The 20,579-nt window shown below is 40.0% G+C and overlaps 3 protein-coding genes across 6 annotated transcripts in view; 1 reads left to right on the top strand and 2 right to left on the bottom strand.

The window, feature by feature from the left end:
• Positions 1-37: 37 nt before the first annotated feature.
• On the top strand, positions 38-7,520 carry LOC102789634 (F-box only protein 47-like). 3 transcript variants are annotated; one of them, XR_437336.3, is made up of 12 exons: positions 38-132; positions 309-518; positions 767-928; positions 1,058-1,134; positions 1,953-2,027; positions 2,368-2,476; positions 2,611-2,784; positions 3,956-4,105; positions 4,293-4,435; positions 5,117-5,276; positions 6,560-6,671; positions 6,936-6,971. XR_437336.3 is itself a non-coding variant. In XM_006802384.2 (12 exons), exons 2-12 carry the CDS (start codon positions 323-325, stop codon positions 7,050-7,052), a joined length of 1,410 nt encoding a protein of 469 aa, XP_006802447.2. In that variant the 5' UTR covers positions 38-132; positions 309-322; the 3' UTR covers positions 7,053-7,520. The 3 variants fall into 3 exon arrangements, 2 of the variants coding, with proteins under 2 accessions (XP_006802447.2, XP_006802448.2); XM_006802384.2 differs by having other exon boundaries at positions 6,625-6,671; positions 6,936-7,520; XM_006802385.2 differs by lacking the exon at positions 6,560-6,671 and having other exon boundaries at positions 6,936-7,520.
• A 45-nt stretch (positions 7,521-7,565) lies between these two features.
• On the bottom strand, positions 7,566-10,468 carry LOC102790207 (ADP-ribosylation factor-like protein 6). Of its 2 annotated transcripts, XM_006802387.2 has the most exons (8): positions 10,227-10,468; positions 9,960-10,010; positions 9,798-9,859; positions 9,617-9,685; positions 9,426-9,520; positions 8,929-9,058; positions 8,405-8,460; positions 7,566-7,992 (listed from the first exon to the last, which is right to left on the bottom strand). In XM_006802387.2, exons 1-8 carry the CDS (start codon positions 10,347-10,349, stop codon positions 7,967-7,969), a joined length of 612 nt encoding a protein of 203 aa, XP_006802450.1. In that variant the 5' UTR covers positions 10,350-10,468; the 3' UTR covers positions 7,566-7,966. The 2 variants fall into 2 exon arrangements, with proteins under 2 accessions (XP_006802450.1, XP_006802452.1); XM_006802389.2 differs by lacking the exon at positions 9,960-10,010.
• Positions 10,469-11,378: 910 nt separating this feature from the next.
• The window catches only part of LOC102789333 (ephrin type-A receptor 6-like), a 175,485-nt gene continuing 166,284 nt past the window's right edge, over positions 11,379-20,579 (bottom strand). Inside the window, exons 14-17 of the mRNA XM_006802383.3 lie at positions 19,173-19,322; positions 16,198-16,391; positions 15,754-15,903; positions 11,379-13,656 (exon numbers count right to left, since the gene is read on the bottom strand). Coding sequence (XP_006802446.1) covers positions 13,542-13,656; positions 15,754-15,903; positions 16,198-16,391; positions 19,173-19,322 — 609 coding nt within the window. The 3' untranslated portion in view covers positions 11,379-13,541. The remainder of the gene's footprint in view (positions 13,657-15,753; positions 15,904-16,197; positions 16,392-19,172; positions 19,323-20,579) is intronic.

Here is a 20,579-nt window from a genome sequence, read left to right as displayed (position 1 = left end):
GATGAAAGGAAAGAGAGAGAGAGGGGGCAGTTTCGCGCCGTTGTCTGCTAATGTGTCATTAAAGAAAGCAGCTAGGTTAGCTGCCAACTTCTTTACTTCCAGGATTTGCTATTCACGGTTTTATTTGCACAGGTAAGATTTTGTAATGTCAGCTTGTAGCCCTGTTAACTCTGTGTCTGAATTTGTGACTCTTGTGAGGCTCAAAGTTGATGAAAATGTAGTTTTATGAGTTACTTTTACCTAACTATGTTAGCTGACCTTGTGTTAGCCGAGTGTTTCCCAGTCATATTTGCTTATCTTTTTGACAGTCACTTAGCCAGCGATGACAATGGTCAGAGGGAAGCCATTGAGAAATGTTGGTAAGTATTCACAGACACATACACCTTACAAGAAGAACCGTAATGGGCCCACACCTTCTAGGACCATTATGACCCGCAGCCAGTGCTCCACTAGCTGCACCAGCTTCTTCAGCAGGATCCCTGCAGAGGTGTTTGACATGATCCTAGACAAACTGTCTGGTGAGTTTCACCTATTATTTTGTACCTGTAACACTGTTCACCAATTAATATATAATAGGAGCTCTGTTATTTTGTAAGGGGCTTTTGGGTACAGCTCAGACCTTTTGTTTGTATAACTTATATGAGGTACAAAAGCTTTTACCAACATACATATGTAACTATGTGTAATTTTAAGCGGTACTTTTACAACACTTTCTGCAATAATAGCTCCATTCTGGAATGTCCTGATGTGTTTGTGTTTTTCTCAGTGCTGGAGATCAGTGTGTTCAGCATGGTATCAAAGGAAATTACTAGATATATTGCAGACTACATCTCCACTGTGGCCTGGAAGAATAAAATGATCCTCCAAAGCTTTCACCACTCCAGCCGCATTGAACAGAAATCCACCACTGGACACTACAGAGACCTCGGTATTTCAGTGTTTTGTTTAGTATAGCTCTTCTTGCTGCTTTTTAAGGTACCACATGTATTTCTGACAGCCTCAGCTTCTATTTAACATACCATCGAATGGTAATGTGACCTCGTGTTTGATGTCTTAGGTGTGTTGTTCAAGAGGTGTACCCTGTTGCTATCCACAAAGGACAGGTTAAAGTTTATCTTTAGCAAGATTTCACAGGTAAGAAAGGGGCAGGTGAGATGTCAGGCTATAACAGAATACTGTAACTTTTTAAATGAGTTACATTTATTTTTAATTTTCCTGAGTGAAGGCAACAATACATCTGGTTTTTGTAATGTGTTGCAAAAGTTTAAAAACAAAAACAAAACATTGATTGCATTGCTGTTTTATGCAGCACAATATGGTGGCATTTTAACAGGTTTATTAATAATAATTACATGTTTGATGTCAGGCAATTAAATATTACATAACATTACAGCACAGGCAGCACGGTGGCATGGTGGTTAGCACTGTTGCCGCACAGCAAGAAGGTCCTGAGTTCAATTCCACCATCAGGCCGGGGTCTTTCTGTGTGGAGTTTGCATGTTCTCCCCGTGTTTGCGTGGGTTCCCTCCGGGTACTCCGGCTTCCTCCCACTGTCCAAAGACATGCAGCTTGTGGGGATAGGTTAATTGAATAATCCAAATTGCCACTAGGTGTGAACGTGAGTGCGAATGGTTGTCTGTCCCTGTGTGTTGGCCCTGTGACAGACTGGCGACCTGTCCAGGGTGTACCCCGCCTCTCGCCCTATGACAGCTGGGATAGGCTCCAGCGCCCCCCGCGACCCTGAAAAGGAGAAGCGGAAGTGAATGGATGGATGGATATAATTTAGCATGATGGTCCTAATTTGTCTACATGTATTAAACATATATGAAATGTTGCTATTGCAGAAAAGTTAATGCAGTATGTTAAAAAATAACAACTAACTGAATATTTGCAATCCCACTTTATATCGGTGGAAAAAAAGCCTCTCTTATTGTTGCCTTGATGTGTTTCAGATTCCCTGCTTCCTGTTGGAGAAATGTGTAGCACCAGACTGCTTTGCTTTCTCCAGCTTTGGAGTCTTCCTCCAGGTGAAGACCCTCATGTAACGACTCTCATGTTTATGAAACCTGAATCTAATAAAAGGAAATAACCAACCAGAGCCCCAAAATGTGATAACATGCAAAAGATAAACTTTTTAGCAACAAAGACTATAACAATGTTACAGAGATCTCACCCTAAAGTTACTGTACAATCAGTTCAGGTAGTAATAATAGCATAAACAGTAAGAGAAAAACACAGTACTTTAGGTTAGGAAATCTTTAGCTTGGTATGATTAATTTTGTCTTTAGTTTTTCAGCTTGGTGTTAAAGAAATATCTGTAAAAAAGAAATAGAAATATTGAGGGGTGTTTTATTGATTCTTTTACAGACTCTGATTGCAGGGTGGGATGAGCTGGAGTGCCATAGAGTATTCAACTTCCTCTGTGATCTAACAAACCTGCAGCAAAAAACTGAAGGAGTCATCACTGCAAAACCAGGTGTGTGTGTTCCAGAGTTATCCAGAGAACAAAGCAGAAATATGATGCTGAGAACAATCCATGGCTAAAGCTGAGCCTGTGTCTTTTGTGATGGTCTTCGGGAGTTATGGATACATTTGTATGTCCATTACCAGGTGTGAAGTGGTATCAGGAGCTGCAGCTGCGGCTATTTTGCCGTCAGGTTCTTTTGGACCCGTGGCCAAACCAGCCGGAGTGTCATTTCTGGCTGATGCAACTCCTGAAGCCTTGGCCGTTGGTCAGCCAGGCCCACTTACTGTTCATCCTCTATGGTCCTCTGCTGCCTGAGGGTGAGATAACGTATTACTGAAATATTAATGCAGTTGGATAGTATCGACATTATGGAAACATATTAAAATCATAACAAAAATCCTGTTATTTTCAGTGAAGCTTTGTAAATTCTAGCATGTTTTAACCTGAAAAAGGGCTTATTGCGCCAGAGAAAGTGTCAGCAATTATTTTTTAAATAAAGCATAAAAATTAGAGAACCAGAAAACCACTTTGTGTGTTGTGAGGTGGCACAGGAGACCTGAGTAGGTTATGCTGCTGTAGTACAATTTTTGACATTTAACATAGTCATTTTTGTAGTGGTGCAATGGATCGGATCACAGTTTTAAGTCACGGATCGGATCAGCAAAAAAAGAAAAAAGACAAAAAATTAACATTTACTTATTCACTTATTGAAGTATTTTTTGCCTGTTAAAAACATTCAACTCAAGACTCATTCCACGCAATTATTAAAAAAATAAATTATGGTTCTATATAGGGCCATATAGGTCTTTGTATCTACCACTCATTTCAATTCAATTTTATTTATAAAGCGCCAAATCACAAAAACAGTCGCCTCAAGGCGCTTTATATTGTAAGGTAGACCCTACAATAATACATACCGCTCATTATATCGCACTCTGCTGTGATATAATGAGCTGTCACGGTCACGTAGCTTTCCGTTGCCCTGGAGGTCCACCCATTTGTAGTAGTTAGGGCAACAGAAGATGCCTGGGACAGTTCAGCCATAACTTTAAATTTTTCCTGCTCATACATGCTTGGAACGATCTTGCCACTAAAGTGGACGCGCAACGGGATATCATAGCATGGCTCAAGCACGTTCATCATAGTTTAAACCCCTTGTTTTGCACAACGGAATACCCGTCTGCAGCTAAACACCCCAATAGCTTTTGTAACAGCTTTAGCCCGGTTGGACTGGGCAGCAAAGGGCTGCTTAAATACCACAATTTCCTCTGCTCCTCCACTTGGACCGCTAGCGCTGCCATAACTATCGCTTGACAGACCCACCATACACATACTTTTTTTTCTTCTTTTTCGAATCTTCGGATCACGTGCGTGCCGAACCGTGGAGTGGGATCGGTTGGATTACGGATCAACCGTAACCCGTTGCACCACTATAAAGTAGTGTGCAGCATTTAATGATAAATAACTGAGGTGTACTCCTTCATGCAGGTACACTCGGCTGGCAGGATCTGGTGGAGAGGGGGCTTCCTCACACCGCTCTGTGGCACTTAGCCAAGGCCATCCTCTTGCTCTTTGGTAACCTACAAGTCAAAGGCTGGAGCACTGACTCGATGATCACAATCATGGAGGAGCTCATTGGTACGTTTGATGAATAAGAGAGAGATGCACACCGGGAGTTACAGATTCCCAAGCAATAAGATGAATAAAGGATCTGTTTCAAATCTATGTAAAACATTTCCGTTTAATGATTGTAAGTAGAAAAATGTCATATAGATTCCCTCAAGTGATTGTAGATGTTGGCTATTTGTTTCCTTGCTGTCTCCAGTCATTCCTCATCCGTGGCATGTGGAGAATGTAGCTCGTCTTTTGGTGCTTTGTGGCAGCAATCTCTGCTACACTGTTCTGGCCAGCAAGGCTCTCAATGGACGACTCCTTGAAATCTCAAGAATCATCGTCTACATCATACTGGTGAGAGAAATAATTTCCTGCTTTTATCCTCAGGTATTTATACTTTGTTTATAGTTAAGTTTGGTATATTAGAAAATTATTGCCTTGCAACTGAGAATGAGCAGTTGCTTGAGCCAGAACCAGCATGTGTAAGACTAAAGGTATAGTGAGTTTTGGACGAGCTTGCCATTTTTGCAAAGGCCACATTAGAAGGAAACCTGTGTGTAAAAATAACAAGCGCCGAGGTTCAAATGTAAGACCTTTCTGCTTTGGGCTGCTGAGTTAGTGATCTCCGCTCCCTGATCATTTTTATGTAATTTAATTAAAAATTGTCTCCAAATTCACCCAAAATGTAAAAACAGAAAATATATAAAGACAATATTCTTATGTATTATTGTCTGTTCTTTCTTGAAAAAAAAAAACAGCAAAAGGAATCACTTGCTCTGTCCATGGTCCTAATATTGATTGGCTATTTTGTATCTTCCCCATAGGGGAATAGTAGCAACTTTAATATATATGTGTTTGAGCTCATTAGTGTTGTCCCTATTAACAGGGACAACACTCACAATTGAATTTTATGTTTTATTCCCAGCACTGAAAATATCTTACCTTTGCTTATTTTGATTTATCATTACAGGAAGAGCAGAAACATTATATCATTCAAGACTGGCTCAATGTGTTCTTCTTGTGCCTTCACATTAGGTGTGTGAAAAGGACGGCTATCACATGAGTTGGGCGGTGAAGCTGGTGCAGGAGATCTGCAAGGTCTTCACTACGCCCCCGGAAAAGTTCTACTTCATCCAGCAACTGGAAAACACATTTTCAGAAGTCACCCGGGAATTCTTTGAGTTTTCTGTAGCAGGTGAGGTTGCGTAGCTTAGCTTTCTGTCCACCACGGCGGACAGCATCGCTCCAGCTGTCGCCCTGATCCTTTTGTAATTTTGCATGCAAACTATTTTTTGTTTCTATAGCCCGTTGCAATACAGTTTCTTAATGTTGGAGGTGTTCTGGGTAAACTCAACTAGGAAGAGGCCCAAGGGTTGACTCTGAACTTGTTGGAGATATTATATATGCCTTTATATGTCTCTGGCTCTCCAGCAAGAATCACTAAACATTGCAGAGGAAAAGGATGTCTGCTTAGGATGACCACATTTCTGTTAAGCAGAAGAAATGGATGGATTGAAGGAAACCTTAATGGGTAGACAAAAACCATAGATCCCACTGTGAAGGCTTGTGGTCATGCGAGGTTCCATTTCTATTTATTTTATTAATTTAGTGGCAGTTCACAACTACAGTGAACTAAAGACTTTATATTGTCCAAGTTAAAAAAAACCCAGGCATAGGATAGCCACCTCACAAAGGACTCAGCAGTACACCTGCACTTAAAGGACAAAGGAGACTTTCGAAGATGCTAATGTTTACATTTTGAACATCAGAAGACAGATGGTTTCGGAAAGGAGTAAAGGAGGCCATGTCCACTGTGAATGACTGTAATTGAACAGAGGTGGTGGTTTAGGACACCAGCTATAAGCCAGCAACAATGCAGCCTTAAGATCCATTCTCAGGCGTCTCAACCCCCATTCACACCTTGCCTCAGGTGACCTCAGTAGATCACATGATGGGGTCGGGCAAAGTTTGACAATGGCTTCCCAGTGATGGTAATAATTCACACATTTCTTCCACACCTCAGCTCATTTGACGACTCACACGATCAATAGTGGGTCAACAACCCTCAGGACCTCCTGAAAAGGGGAAAATCCTCACTTTAAATACTTTGTGGGGCTCTTCACCATTTGATTTTAGTACAGAAGAAGCCTTTTGGCAGAAAACTGCAGCACTGGGAAAACTACAGTAACAAGCATCCATGAACCCTGTACCACCCATGTTGTGTTCAAATAGACTGGGAAGTTAATGTGCTCATTTAAAAATGTTCAGATGTACAACAAGAAAGTTAATATATTCACATAAAAAGAGGAAACACATTTGCAGTAAGGGTGTGTGTAAACATGGTTAAGGTGTAGATGAGAAAATGATTTTGTCTGCAGTGTGAAGCAGCTTGTTTTGAAAGTGTGTGTGTGACTGTGTACTTGTGACAGCTCAGACAGATGGCATTTACAGGGAACTTATTATTTTTCCTTATTTTAGTGAAAACATTGGGATGGATGTGTTTCCACCTTCCTTGTGTGAACCTTTAAATTCTGCTCCACCAGTGTTAATGGCTTCTAATACATCTGGAGGGACCCGCTTGTTACTCTACGCAAGTGTGGATTAATCCCTGCTATGAAATGAATGGACTGGACTGAAAAGATCGGGCAGTAGCTTTAAATAAAGGCCGTAGAGTGACATTTCTCGACTCAGCAGGATACTGAACGTGTATTTAATATAATTGTATCCCTTACACCAATAGTGCCCTTCCCACATTATTTATTTTTAACGCAGCCACTTTACGACCCCACAGAGGAACCTCTGAAGCATATTTAGACTGATATAGAAAGTCAGTAATGCTTTTATCTCTTTCCAGGGAACCACTTTGATGACAGAGAGACTTTCCAGACCCTGTGTATCCTTCTGGACTCCTGTGCTCACTTCCACACTAAATTTCTTCACATGTTCCTCAGATAGGAATCATGCATATTAAAAGTGACAAGATGCAGAGGAGCGAGGGAAGACATGGGAAGAGATAAATGTCAATAATGAAAGGGCTTAATGAATGAACTGAATGATAGAGAGTGACAGGTTTTTGTAAAATCAGTTCAGATTTAGACAGACTTGAACAAAAGGATGTTGCCATGGCGCTCAAAAAGCTGGGGGTGGATTTGAACCTTCACCTGTAGATTGAACTCACATCTGTTTGAATAGCTGTTCAAATCGTATCACTATTTATACAAATATTTGTATCAAAGTTTTATAATCTTGTTCTTAAGACAACTTTGAAGTTGACTTTTATTATACTATTTAATATTTATTCATTACAGTCCGGTTATTTAACTATTAAGACTATTTATTTGACAGTTTATTTATTCGCACGACATGTAAGTGTGGTACTGACTAAATGGTTCGTTGTGCTTCTAATTTATTAAAGTGGAATTTTTACTTTGATTTTGTCTCAGTTTCTCCAGCAGTATCACGTCTGCTACAAACACAGCGTACACTCAGCAAATAAGCTTTTATTAGACAGTGCAATATTCAGCATTGACAGCGTTTTCAAAAAAGGATGTAATTAAGAAAGCATTGTGTCAATAAAAAAAGCAGCTTCAATAAAAAAAAAATTGTACTGTATACAGAAACAGTATAAATGATTATTTTTAGTTTACAGAGTGTGCTCATAAGGATATATAATAAGGAAATCTATCAGGGAATGCTTTAAATAACCAGAATATATTTGATATTTTTCTTTTTTTACCCAAAGGTAAGTAGATCTTAGAGGAATTTGTAGGTTATTTAACATGTAAGTTTAAGGCCTACAACATCAAGTGTGATGAATACTCCAGATGATGAATGAGATCCAGTTACCAAGTCCCCTTTGTCTGTAGTCACAGCCATTTCAGTCATTTATGTGTTCATTGTTTTCAAATGATCTGACAAAAGGAAAACAGAATTGTGATTGGGCTTTTTTTGTCTAGGGGTGTGGAAACAAAAAAGTAACTTTTATTAAACAGAAAATCACCTAATTGTGGTATTTACAGAGGACTATGGATGGAAACAGGACACAGAATACAACACATAGTGGAGGAAAGGTCTGATTTAGACAGGATTTACTTCCCAGAGAGTGTTTTAATTTGGCCTCCCATACAGAGAAATACATTCTACAATCACAATCACAGTTTCATAACACTGTCACAACAATAAAGCATAATTATACTTACTGTGCAATTTGATCTAAGGGTATGAACAAAACAACAGCACTTAATACAAGATGCAGAAAGTATTGACATTTAAATTTTCTGACCCTGTTTCTCTTTCAGCTCAGTATGACATCATTAAGTTTACCTTGTAGCCAGTCCAGCCCTTCCTGAAGGCCCTCTCCTTTGATAGCATTGCTGGCACTGAAAAATAAGATGTCCGGGAGTTAATCTGCTTGTGACACACATTCACTTTCTCATGACTTTTCTTGGATCCTGGACATTTAAAGCTGTCAAGCTTTTAATCCATCACTCTACCATCTGTCTAATGAGTAACCAGGTGGAACACACACATACGCACTGATGGCATGTTGCCGTGCCCCTCGGTAATGTTTAACCCATGAACCATAGACAAATCAAATAAACAGGAAGTGGCCGGGGAGCAAACGGTACACGTTATCTTTATTTAAGATTTCAAGCTGTAACTTGGGGAGAATAAAATGGAGTAGATAGGGGTGTGACGAGACTTGGCTCTGTTCAGTAAGGGCACTTCCTCGAAGACTACAAACACCTGAATGACTTTGGTAACAAATTACTCAACAGTGTCTCTGGAGGTGTTTTTATTGTGTGCTACTTCTCAGCAGGGTGAACTCAGGATGGCAGATAAATTACCAGATGTGCCAGGGCTTGTCTTTGATGTTCTCCAAACACAACATCTGTGAAACCTTGACAGAAGACATTGCATCCTGCAGATCTATCTTGTTAGCAAAAAATAATACTGGTATCCTTTTGCTGCGGATATCTGCGTAGAAGAAAAAATGTCAAGACCAGTTTATCGTGATCTAAGAGCCAGAGGGAAAAAAGCTTTTAGGAGGGATTTTTTTGTTTTCTATTCCACTACAGATAGTGTTAGATGTTGGACAGGATATCTTCAAATATGATCACTCTACTTGATGCTACCTAGATTAAAGCCACTAAAATGTATCAGTTCAAGCTTATAATGAATGGTGCAAATATTACTTAACTAGGGTTTAGATAACTGGCCTCTTAATTCAGGCATTTTAAACAAGTTGTACACACAATCTGCATCAGTCATATACTGTTTCTTTTGTTCTTTATACCCGGACAAACTAAATTGTCTAAAGTGTCTAAAAACAAAGATTGTGTACCTTCATGGTTGAGAAGCGTGTCTAGCTCCTCTTTAGCAACAACCATTCTCAGCTTGTCACTGCTGTCAATGACAAATATGATGGCATGGCTCTCTCTGCAGAAGATAGGAGAAGGAGATGTACAGTGTCAGTTTTGAAAGTTTGAATATCTGACCAGCAAAAGGCTTGTTGTTCATGTTTGTGTGCCCTACTTGTAATAATGCTCCCACAGGTTCCTGTATCTGCTCTGCCCAGACATATCAAAGACTGTGAAGGACAGGCTGCGTGCAGAAAGGAGGAGAGAGGAAGGAGGAAAAAGACAGCTTAACATCATAAAAAACTGCTGGATTAGTCATTTTAAATATGCTGTAAAATTGCGGAATTACTTTCTACCTTGAACTCTTGAACTTTTCGATGTTGAAACCAATTGTTGGGACGATTTCTTGTGCCTGTGTCTGCATTCATCCCCGAGCACAAACACACAAAAACAGACAAGTAACGGCAAAAGTATGTCAACAACAAAATAGCATAATTAAAATGTAATACGGGCTTTACCTGACTAACATGTTTCCACTCTTCTGACAGTGGGCCTAAATGATTCGAATGCTGAAAACAAGCAACCAGTGAAGGACTGCAGCGAAATATAGATTGTGACAGGCCTTCGTACAGCGTGTTTACCAAATTAGCAGGTGTTTAGAAAAGATTTACATGTCTTAGAAGCCTCTGTACCTACAGGACTATAAACACAAATGCCTCTCAGTTCCACTTTAAAAAAAAAAGATATCAAAATACCTCACTCTTGAAGCTCAGTCATGAACTTACATTAGGTGGTTTGAGCTGGTTGATGATGGTAGTTTTGCCGCTGTTGTCCAGTCCAAGACACAAAACGTTGACTTCTTTCTTCTTCAGGCCGAGCCAGCCCGTCAGTTTATCCAACAACCCCATTACACTCAGCTGATGCTATGCCAATTAATTTTTCAACACATCACCCCATAGATGGTCTGATTACTGGGAATTAAATGTGTTCAGACTAGCAAAAAAATAATGATAAACATAGCCGTGAATGTTCCTAGTACATGCCATGAATAGAGCCGCAAGCTGAGATGCTCCCTGGGCATCCCAGCTTGTGCAAGGTAATCCTATTAGGACGAATTAAGCTCGGTGAACCACCCGGCGACCTGATCATGAGGAGTATGGAGCTTCCCAGGCCCCCCGGCCTGATGCATTTGATTTATTACTCAAACGCTTTACCTCTCTGGAGGCCCCCACCCGCCTCAGATCTGGGCCCCCCTTGAAGGTGCAAAAACACATGCAAACAACAGCAGTTTATCATCAGCATCCTCTGCTCACTTAATGATGGCAGCCAAACTCAGTCTGTCGTGCTTTACAATCTAATTAAATCCATCTGTTAGAGAATACTGTAGTTGAAAAAAAATACAGAAAAATAGGATATCTAAAATTTCACATTATTTGGCCACATTATTCTCATATAGAAGCATATTCTAAGACCTGAAATGTAAATTTTAATTAATTTAACATTCAATGGAACAGTTCAGAAATGAGCACACCTCCCAGCAGAAAGTATATAGCGTACTCAATCTGAAAATTATGCACGTAGTCTTTATTTTTCATTATTATCTAAGTAGTTAATATTTTAATCTTCTCATATAACAGTTTTGAAGCTGCTGAGTGGTCCAACAGCTCCATCTTTTGGTTATCAGTACCTTGTAAAATGTCAGGATAATTGCCTAGTTTAAAGAGAAACGTCACATACATTTGACAATAACTTAAACGCAGATTAGAGAGATGGAGCCTAGTCCTGGAGCTTTGTTAAATCACGTTATCTTCACTGAGAGGACAGCCTGTCCTGTCTGACCGAAGAGACATTTTCCTTTCCTCAAGCCGCTCTGCGTCTCATTCAAGTGATAGCGAATGAAAACGAACCAAATGAAATGAGCAGTCAACCGCCAGAACTGTTCATGTTTATTTGCAAATAAATATTCGCTGTAACTGCCTCTTACAGTGTGCAAGATCTACAACATCTCTTTGGAAATCATAGAAAAATAAAATACAAGAATTATAAGTATACTTGTACTTTGTACAAAAGAACGTTCTAACATTGCTCAGCAGTAGAACATGCTAAACAAACAGCATCTGATATTCCCCATATTCTGTAGAGCGGCGGTGACTGCGAGCGTGTCTGTGCGTGTGTGTGTGTGCAAATGTGTGCGCGTTTGAATGTGTGCTGTGCGTGCACCTTTCCTGCTCCTGAAAGCCTGGATGCATGACTGCGCCGTGACCGAAAGGCACAGATCTTTGTATCCAGTTTGCCCTTGACATTAATCATTGAGCTCCAATTCTTATTAAAACCCACAGCTGTAGATGGGAGGTTATTCTCATACAATTCAGACTAATGGCTAGGTCCTGTGACTGCACTGAAACTTATAAACGGCTTGCATGGTCCGCAGACTGTAAGGCATTCTGTGTCTGTTTGTGTGTTTTTGAGCATTTGTGTTTGTTACTGTCGATGTTACAATGACACATGATGAGTTATGATGCTGCTGTTTATGTTGGTTCTCCGTCTCCGTTAAGCCTCTCTGGCGAACACATCTGTCCTAACCTCACGTAACTAAGACTACTGACGTTTTTCACACCGGTTTCCATTAATCAGCTTTTAGCTACTTCTGCTGCCTCCAGCTCTAACTAAGTACTTTTATTCTTCACCGCTGCATATTCCCAGCTGACTTAAGAGTATGAAGAAAATGTTCATCTCAATAGCAAACATCCAACAACATGACATCTACTGCCAGTTTGAAATTAGGCTATGTTTATGTACACAGTTTACACCACCACAATTACTCCATCTGGTGATCTTGCGCCCCAGATGAGCTATTCTCTGACATCATGGATCAGCTTTGTCTCTGAAGTGCAAACCTCTGTCAGTACTGTCTGTGTGAGTGTGTGCAAGAAAAAAACAAAAACAATAACGGCATGGAATAATTTCATCATTATAGGTCCCTGTTAAGTTTCCAGCCAAACGTCTCTCCTCTATAGCTAAGCTCTGTGAACATTCATATATTAAGACAGTGGAGATTCGTGTACTTTCAGGCAATGTATGACATTCACAATCCAAGTAAATAAATAAATAACCCAAAACAAAACAGGCTGATCGCACAATTGGGTCTAAAACATATCAGATAGCCTTTGTTCATCTAAAAGCAACAGATCCAGTTTCGCAAGCTTTGGGTATGACACTAAAACTGACGGATGGTGTTATGTGAGCCTCATGTTTGTATGTCAACAAGAGTTCTCTCATTGCGCAATTCTTCATCTTTCTCTGAGATACTGAGGTGACTGCATAATACTGTATTGCTGTTTCTGGTTAAAAAACAAACAAACAAACCAATTTTCTGTAAAATCAAATATCTAAATAAGATCCAGATTTACTAGGGCTTTCACATACAGGACTGCACATATATTCATATTAGGTTATAATAATTATTATTACTTGTCTATACACTTTTAAACATTCATAAACTTCTCACTTCTTTCTTCAAGTATTAGTGTACCAGATTCTCTGGAGAGAGGGTAACTAAAGCAATCCAAATAAACCTTTATGATAAAATATCAAACTCCAAAATAAAAAATATTGAGGATATATATATATTTTTTTTTTCAAAGGACAAAATGTTTCCATTGCACACCCGATAGCAGCTACATGAGCACATAACTCAGAGCAGAAAGAAAAAAAAGGAACATACAAAGAAAAAGAATCAGTAGATTACATTTGCAAATCTACACCTCTAGATATTGTTGCGCCACACACAAAGTACTGTTGTTGCAACAAGGCATTACATTCCCCTAAGTGAAGGCCTGGGAGAGCCTGAACAGTCTATCAGGCTGAAATAGTCTGGAAGAACCAGGCATACTGTGTAAGGGGTGTATAGTAGAAAAAGTTTGTTACTATAGGACGTGAAGGAGACCAGGGGAGAGTCTGCTGGAGTAGTCTGTCCAATGACCTCCTGTATGAGGGGTTAAGACCCAGGCACAGGCTGTAGACTGTCTGTCATATGGTCTAGACCTCACTTCCATCTGGTCCATCTAGCTGTCCATCCCAGGTTATAATAAAGGGCGTCCTTATACATGGAAACCCTTCTCGTGTTCGTGCAGTAGCTGAAGGTGAAGGGTCTGTATGCTGCTGATGATTCGCCTCTGGTGGCCGATCAGCTCCACACCAATACGCCTCACATCTCTAGGCCGAGAGGGGAAACACAAGCGCACAAGGACACATGCAGAAAACACTTTAACTGTGTTAGGACTTCTCGTTGAAGGTAATTATTTGATCACGTGTCACCAATTAGATGTGCTTTAATCTTAAATTATACAACTAGACAAAAGAACAACCAAAACTTGCAGTCACTGAGATGAATATATTTCCTGATAATTAAAAAAATAAATTGATTATAAGTTTGAATATGTGACCCCACTCTAAGTCATACTAATGATTTAGGGGTCTCACAAACTCACAAAACTCATGTATCAAATATGATACACTTGGCTTTACGGGGTTAACCACCTATAAGATGATTCATATATAATTAAAGAGGTACTACAGCATTTTACTGCTGCACTTCTACAAACGTTTGAAGCATAGAAGACACAAAAAAGCATAACTTAATACATCCTGTTTTCACTGACTACTGACATTATTCAAGTAAAATTAGCAATACTGTTGTATTTATTACAGTAATTTAAACATACTCACAGGCCCTTCAAGTCTTATTTATGTATGTAAATATTAGCAAAATGAACCTGAAGTATAAAAGTATTCATGATACAACAAAATGGGTGCTGTCAGTGTGTGTTACTGTGCTAGATTGATATCAGATTGACTTGACATTAATAGCACATTAATATGCAAGCAGCATGTGTCTGCATATGTGTCTGTTCTTTTCTCCATGAGTGTTCATCCAATCTACTTTAAAACTTGGAGAGTGCATGGCTGAGCATTGAAGTAAGTGCAGTGTGGAGTTGTTTGGATGAGTGGCTCTTATGTCATGGCTAAAATCCATTTTCAGTTACGCAACCAGCTGCCTGCGAGACCTTCAAGGAAAATTAGTAAATTGTAGCCACGCTGACTAAGACCACCACAGTCTGTAGAGAAACACTGCAGTGAAATTTGGATACAGCTTTAATTTTTGGGCAAAACTACCATGATACAGACACATTAAACTACAGAAATTGCTCAGACATGGAAACTGATGCCATATAGCTTCCAGTGCACAGATTTTATTCTGATGTTAATGCCACAGCAGGTTTGGAGCTCTGCAGTTAGTGAGTCAGCAGCAATGTTGTGAAATATCTAGGAACCATATTACAGTACCAGTTCAAATTCAGTGACTGCTTCCGAAACAATTAATTCTTTAACAAATGATTGTAAAGACAGACTGCATGGCTATGTGACTAATTCATTACACCTATGGCAATGGGATGAATTCAAAGATTAAACGATGTGTCTTGATATTTGCCACATAAAAATCTTTATCACCGTGTAGTGTCAAAGTAAGTATTTTTATTACTTAAAAATTGCTTCAGATAACATTACCTCAATTATTCAGGCGAACTTTGTCTGTATTATGTTTGCCTGTAGTCTCACACTGTAGATTGCTGATTACATTAGACAACAGTATATTTTATACATCCTTGGGTTCCGCTTATCCTTTCCAGGGTCGCGGGGGGGTGCTGGAGCCTATCCCAGCTGTCATAGGGTGAGAGGCGGGGTACATCCTGGACAGGTCGCCAGTCTGTCGCTAACAAATAGAGACACAGACAACCATTCGCACTCACATTCACACACAGATTCACACCTATGGGCAATTTAGATTAATCAATTAACCTATCCCCACTAACTGCATGTCTTTGGACGGTGGGAGGAAGCCGGAGTACCCAGAGGGAACCCACGCAAACACGGGGAGAACATGCAAACTCCACACAGAAAGACCCCGATCTGATGGTGGAATTGAACTCAGGACCTACTTGCTGTGTGGCAACCGTGCTAACCACCGTGCTGCCCTATATATTTTATACAGACGAATAAAAAAGGCAATATTTGTCGTGAATATAGTGAAATAAATGTGAAAAGTAGTGTAACATTAAAACATTACATTGGTATAGAATTATCTTACTTTACATCATTGCCTATCCTTGTGATTTCTACCTATCTATACAAAGTTTTCTCTGGGAGCTATAGAACAGCTTCACAGACTGAACTGCACTTCTTGTAACATGTCAACTTGACATGCTTTCGTGACATTTAAAAAAACGGTTATATTTGAGCTGTTCTACTCACTCAATACTCATCCTCGCCACTGAATCCAATGTGTTGTAGCCTGCTGCCATGAAATTGCTCTTGTACTGACTCATCTTGATGGAGTCCAGCCAGTCGCCGACAGAGATGAACATTGGGTAGTCCATTTCCTCCCCCGGAGATTCTGGTAGACTAATACAAAAAGAAAAAAAGAAAAGAAAAAAAGGTTAATGTCATAGTATGTCCATATTCAGTCATCTCAAAGTTGAAAAACTAGTGAAAGCATCAAAAAGTTCTTAGTGTGTCACTTATTTTAGGTGTAGGAGTGAAAACGTTTGTCAGTGTTCAAGGAAAATAAGTCATACTCTGTCCTGGGGTAAGAATACTCCCACAGAAAAACACATTCACTGGTTCACTGGTCATTTTGAGCCATAGTGCATTTCCTTTAATTCATTTCATGGCACAAAAAGTTTTTCAGTACTGTACCTCTGAATGTCCTCTACCAGCGGCAGCAGGCTGCTTGGGTTACGGATTAGTTTATCCAAGAAAGAAACAATATCTGTAAACTTTGGTCGATGATTCCTCTCCTTCTGCCAACAGTGCAGCATTAGCTGGTGCAGGGCCACTGGGCAGCCCATTGGTGCAGGGAGCCGATAGCCCTCTTCGATGGACAGAATCACCTGGAGAAAGAGTTGGACGTGGTAAATGGTCTAAATCTGGCTGGAGCCTGCCAATTAACCAGTCTGGTTAAAAGTTAGAGATTTCTTTGTGATTTATATCAGTTATACACATGACAACGTTCCCAGATAGCAGACCAGTTTTGGCCTCTTGGCTACTTACAGCAGCTCAATTAGAGCACTGGCAAATGCTTTGTGCGCCAGATGTTGCACAAAAGTCATTAGCTTGGCTTGACATGGATTACGCCAAGTGTTTTGTGGCTAGAGGTGGCACAAATGGCAGAACACACCTGACATCTGGCTCATAAAAGGTGGAGCTGTGGCAGAATAGAGGCAGCCAGATGCCATCAGTCAAAGCCAAATGCGGCACAGAAGAAAATGCAGATTTGGGCCACATTTAGGCTAAACCTTCAGTGTGATCTCTGTTTTGTTTCCTTTCACATACTGGTTTAGAGTTTTGTTATGTTATTATTGTATTTATGCCACATTATCAGTCACTTTTCACTTGTTTTTCACATTATCATGAGTTCAGCTGACAGTGTGTCTTAACATCCATACGTTATCTCCTCAGATCCCCTCAAGGAAAGCGGCGTATCTACAAGTATCTTTGTAGCGAGCAGTGGTAAGTGGCTGACCAGGATGAGACAGTCTTTGGCAGATTTTTGTGGCTTGGCTGGCCTTTTGACTTAGAAAGCACTTCTAAGCAATTCTCAAACAGCACAAATCCTCCCCAAACCTGGGGACCTTAGTGAATGTGTGTGCCGGGTCGTCTGGGTACGTATGTGTGTGAGTCTGTCTGTAAAGGGTTGAGGGGATTACAGTCAAGCTTTCACACTCAGCGGAGAGAGGGATGGATATGCTTCCACCAAGGTCCTTCCAATCCCTGACCACAGCCCAGGGATCAGCGGGTTGCTCAGCTGCACTGAATCCACAGCTATAAACTCTCCCTTGATTGGCCCGCAGTCCTCTGAACCTCTGACCTTTACTGCTCTTTCCATTCCCTCTTACTCATCTTTTTTATCCTTTGGGTGGACATCACCAGTATCTTTGTTCCTAACCTCGATTCTCTCAGAGGTAGGTTTTTGATGTGAGCAAATAGTCATAGAGCAGGTGAAAGGGCATCGACTTTCAGAGAAATATAATGGAAAACAAACTTAAAATTTACACAGTGAAGCAGGAACGGAGGATCGGAAAAGTCGATATTATTGTGGATTGAGGTTAAAGGAGAGGTTTGTGAGAGAAAAACGTCTCATCAATATAACTCTGAGCAGAACACATGATTCAAAAGCAAATAGTACACAGCAATCACACTCTACAGGTGTTTTATATGCTCGACATACTGCATTGATGAGAACATTTAAAAATGAAAGCAATTACCTGGATGATTTTTCAATAAAACAGGTGGTGGTATTGCATGTTAACACTGGTTCCCACCAGCCATACAACAGAATAACGACGAAGATAGCAGCAAAGTATCCTCTAGCTGCTACCACAGTGTGTTGCTACTATTGCTGTGCAAAATCATGTTAGAGACAAAACAAGACCAACTTTTGGCTTCTTGCCACTCACAACAAATGATGAAGCCTGTTAGGTCAGGTTATCCATTCAGTCAGTAGCTGTTGGTCCCACATGGACACATTTTAATGGTGCATCCAACTTATGAGCTATGTTAACAAAGTACTACTGTATGTGCCAACAATTAAAATCAATAAATCAAGCAGTGTTTCCAAATGTTCTTTTTAATTTAACTGAAAACTCAGCCCGTTCTCACTCCCGAGGCGTAGCATGCCGACGTTTTGTCACGTCCCGCGGCGTTTCTGAGGAACACAAAAGGAGACCTTCGGCGTTCTTATGGTACGCAGCGGGTTATGGGCGAAATCCAGTGCAATGATGCTCCCGTGGTAATAGACATTCCAGCCCTGTATTCCAGCCCTAAACCTAACCTTATCCCTAGCCCTAACCATAACCTTTTTCCTGATCTTAACCAGGACTTTAATGACGTTAAATAGCGTGTTTCTAAGCGATTTGAAGAAAAAGAGCGAACATGTGTAGATTGAGTCCATACGGTTCTCATATTTCCTCATTTTTCCGAGGTCATCATTTAGGAATGTGGTGGGTAGCCGAAAACGTAATATGTTGACGATTTGTCACCTAGCGTAAAATGTTACGCTTTGGGAGTGAGAACGTGTTGGAAAACTATAAAAAAGATTCTTTTATATGAATCCTGATGGTGTACACAGTGACATCTGCTCCAAAAGCAAACAACAGCAATCTCGACTACACTGATTAAATACAGGAACAAAAAACATTACAAAACGAAACAACCCCCAAAATAACAGTTTTGGCCTGACCACCTACTTAAAAACTGTCTGGCCTCTCCACTCCTCACAAAACATAATTTTTAAGAGTAGAGATATCTTTATTCTGCAAGTAGCCTCCAGCTACAATTCCAGTTCAGGTAACCATGACCTGTAATACCACATGCTGGAATAGGTGTTACACGTTCTCTTGGTATACCTCGTGTAAAATATGCTTATCTTTTACACATGTAAAGTTAATTTTACAGGATAAAGAGTGAAATTAAAAATAAAATAATGAAATGCCGAAGTAATAGACTGAATGTGCAATTTATTTGCTTCACAGCATCAAAATTCAATGTCAGAAAATCTTACATCAAGTGTCTTGAAGTACATTATATTAAAAACACAAGCTCTATATTTTTTTTTTATCATAAAGTCCTGCTAGTTTTAGTAGTTTTTCTCCTCATATAACAGGAATACTCACATCCTGATTGGACATCTCCCAGTATGGTCGTTCTCCATAAGACATCACTTCCCACATGACAATGCCGTAGCTCCATGCATCACTGGCCGAGGAGAATTTTCTGTATGAGATGGCCTCAGGAGCTGTCCATCGAATTGGGATCTTACCACCCTGCTCATGAAAAATAAAAGGTAAAACAAAGCCACACATAAATAATGCAAACACACATATGAGCAAAATGCCAGTATATAGTAAACGCATTCCCCAAGTTTATTAAAGTCCCACAAAGTTTGTGTATGGCTGATGTAGTAATTCACAGTCACATCCACTGTTGAAACCATTCGGTTCAGACTAAAAATATTTGGAAAGTCACTAAACTTTAGTTATAATGTGTAAAACAGGCTGTACCTTCCACTGAGGCTTTTCTACTGCGTTTGATGCAACTTGGACTCCTTGTACAAATATAAAGTGAGATGTACTTTATTGTAGCATCCAGTACATCTGTCCTCTCTGTTTCACACCCTTTTTGTGAGATATGCTGTGTTCCTTTCATCTCGAAAGTCTGATGTCAGAGTGAAAGAGCAACGTCACATTTGAGCAATAGTAATCACAGAAACGGGCAGCGTGGAGCCATTCAGCCGGTAATATAAAGGTTTAAGGTTGGTAATATCTGAGGTACAATGCCATACCTCTTTTATGTGCTTAAACGCCACAGCAGGACGTTCACAGATATAGCCTGGTTGGTGCTTTGTGTATGGCTTATGTAGTAATTCACAAATGCACAGCGGTGCATTTTTACTGCTGTCTACATGTGCTGCTGCCTTTTGGATTGCAGAATCAGGGTTGGTGTGGGTGCTCTGACTTTCCAAGGTGGTGTTTATTTAAATTTAATAAGTGAATAATTATCAATTGCACCACCTAATTAATAAATTAGGGAGTGCATGACATATGGTGCCAGGTCCTCTTGTATTATTTGCAGTAAAGGTTTCAGTGCTTCTAGCTTTTGTTTTGAGTGTTTTTTTTTCTTAGTGTTCATTGTTATTCTTCCATTTATGACCTTTTGCAGTTTTGGGATCTTGTCTTTTGTCTGCTTGTTCTTTTTGCCCTCACTGACTGCCTCCAAGTGTACAACCATTTCCTGTTTTCAGATTAAAGATCTGAATTTTTTTTGCTCTGCACATTTTTGCATTCGAGTCATAATTTCAAACTGAATGTGCTTAATGTGCAATTGTCCAAATAGGTATGGTAAATATGCCTGGACTCTCTCATCCTGTATGATATAACAACAAAAAGTAGTCTTCAATAATGCTGCTGTCACTGTGCTAAATATTCTGGGTTTTTTGCCTCTTTTCTCCCCTTTCTCCTTTCAGCTCAGCTCACCTTTCACTTCCCTTTTCTGGATTTCAACCACAGTGTTGTGAGGCAGAA

The sequence above is a fragment of the Neolamprologus brichardi genome, chromosome 16 (assembly GCF_056152115.1).
Source record: "Neolamprologus brichardi isolate AB-2024 chromosome 16, ASM5615211v1, whole genome shotgun sequence".
NCBI lineage: Eukaryota > Metazoa > Chordata > Actinopteri > Cichliformes > Cichlidae > Neolamprologus > Neolamprologus brichardi.
This window is presented reverse-complemented; position numbering and strand designations above follow the sequence as displayed.

Coding starts and splice junctions, on each gene's coding strand:
- LOC102790207 (XM_006802387.2), bottom strand. CDS start 10,349: ATGGGGTTGTTGGATAAACTGACGGGCTGGCTCGGCCTGAAGAAGAAA. Junction 10,011..10,226: donor ACCAGCTCAAACCACCTAAT/GTAAGTTCATGA, acceptor GCTTGTTTTCAG/CATTCGAATCATTTAGGCCC. Junction 9,059..9,425: donor CACGCTTCTCAACCATGAAG/GTACACAATCTT, acceptor TCTTCTACGCAG/ATATCCGCAGCAAAAGGATA.
- LOC102789634 (XM_006802384.2), top strand. CDS start 323: ATGACAATGGTCAGAGGGAAGCCATTGAGAAATGTTGGTAAGTATTCA. Junction 929..1,057: donor TGGACACTACAGAGACCTCG/GTATTTCAGTGT, acceptor TTGATGTCTTAG/GTGTGTTGTTCAAGAGGTGT. Junction 1,135..1,952: donor TCTTTAGCAAGATTTCACAG/GTAAGAAAGGGG, acceptor GATGTGTTTCAG/ATTCCCTGCTTCCTGTTGGA.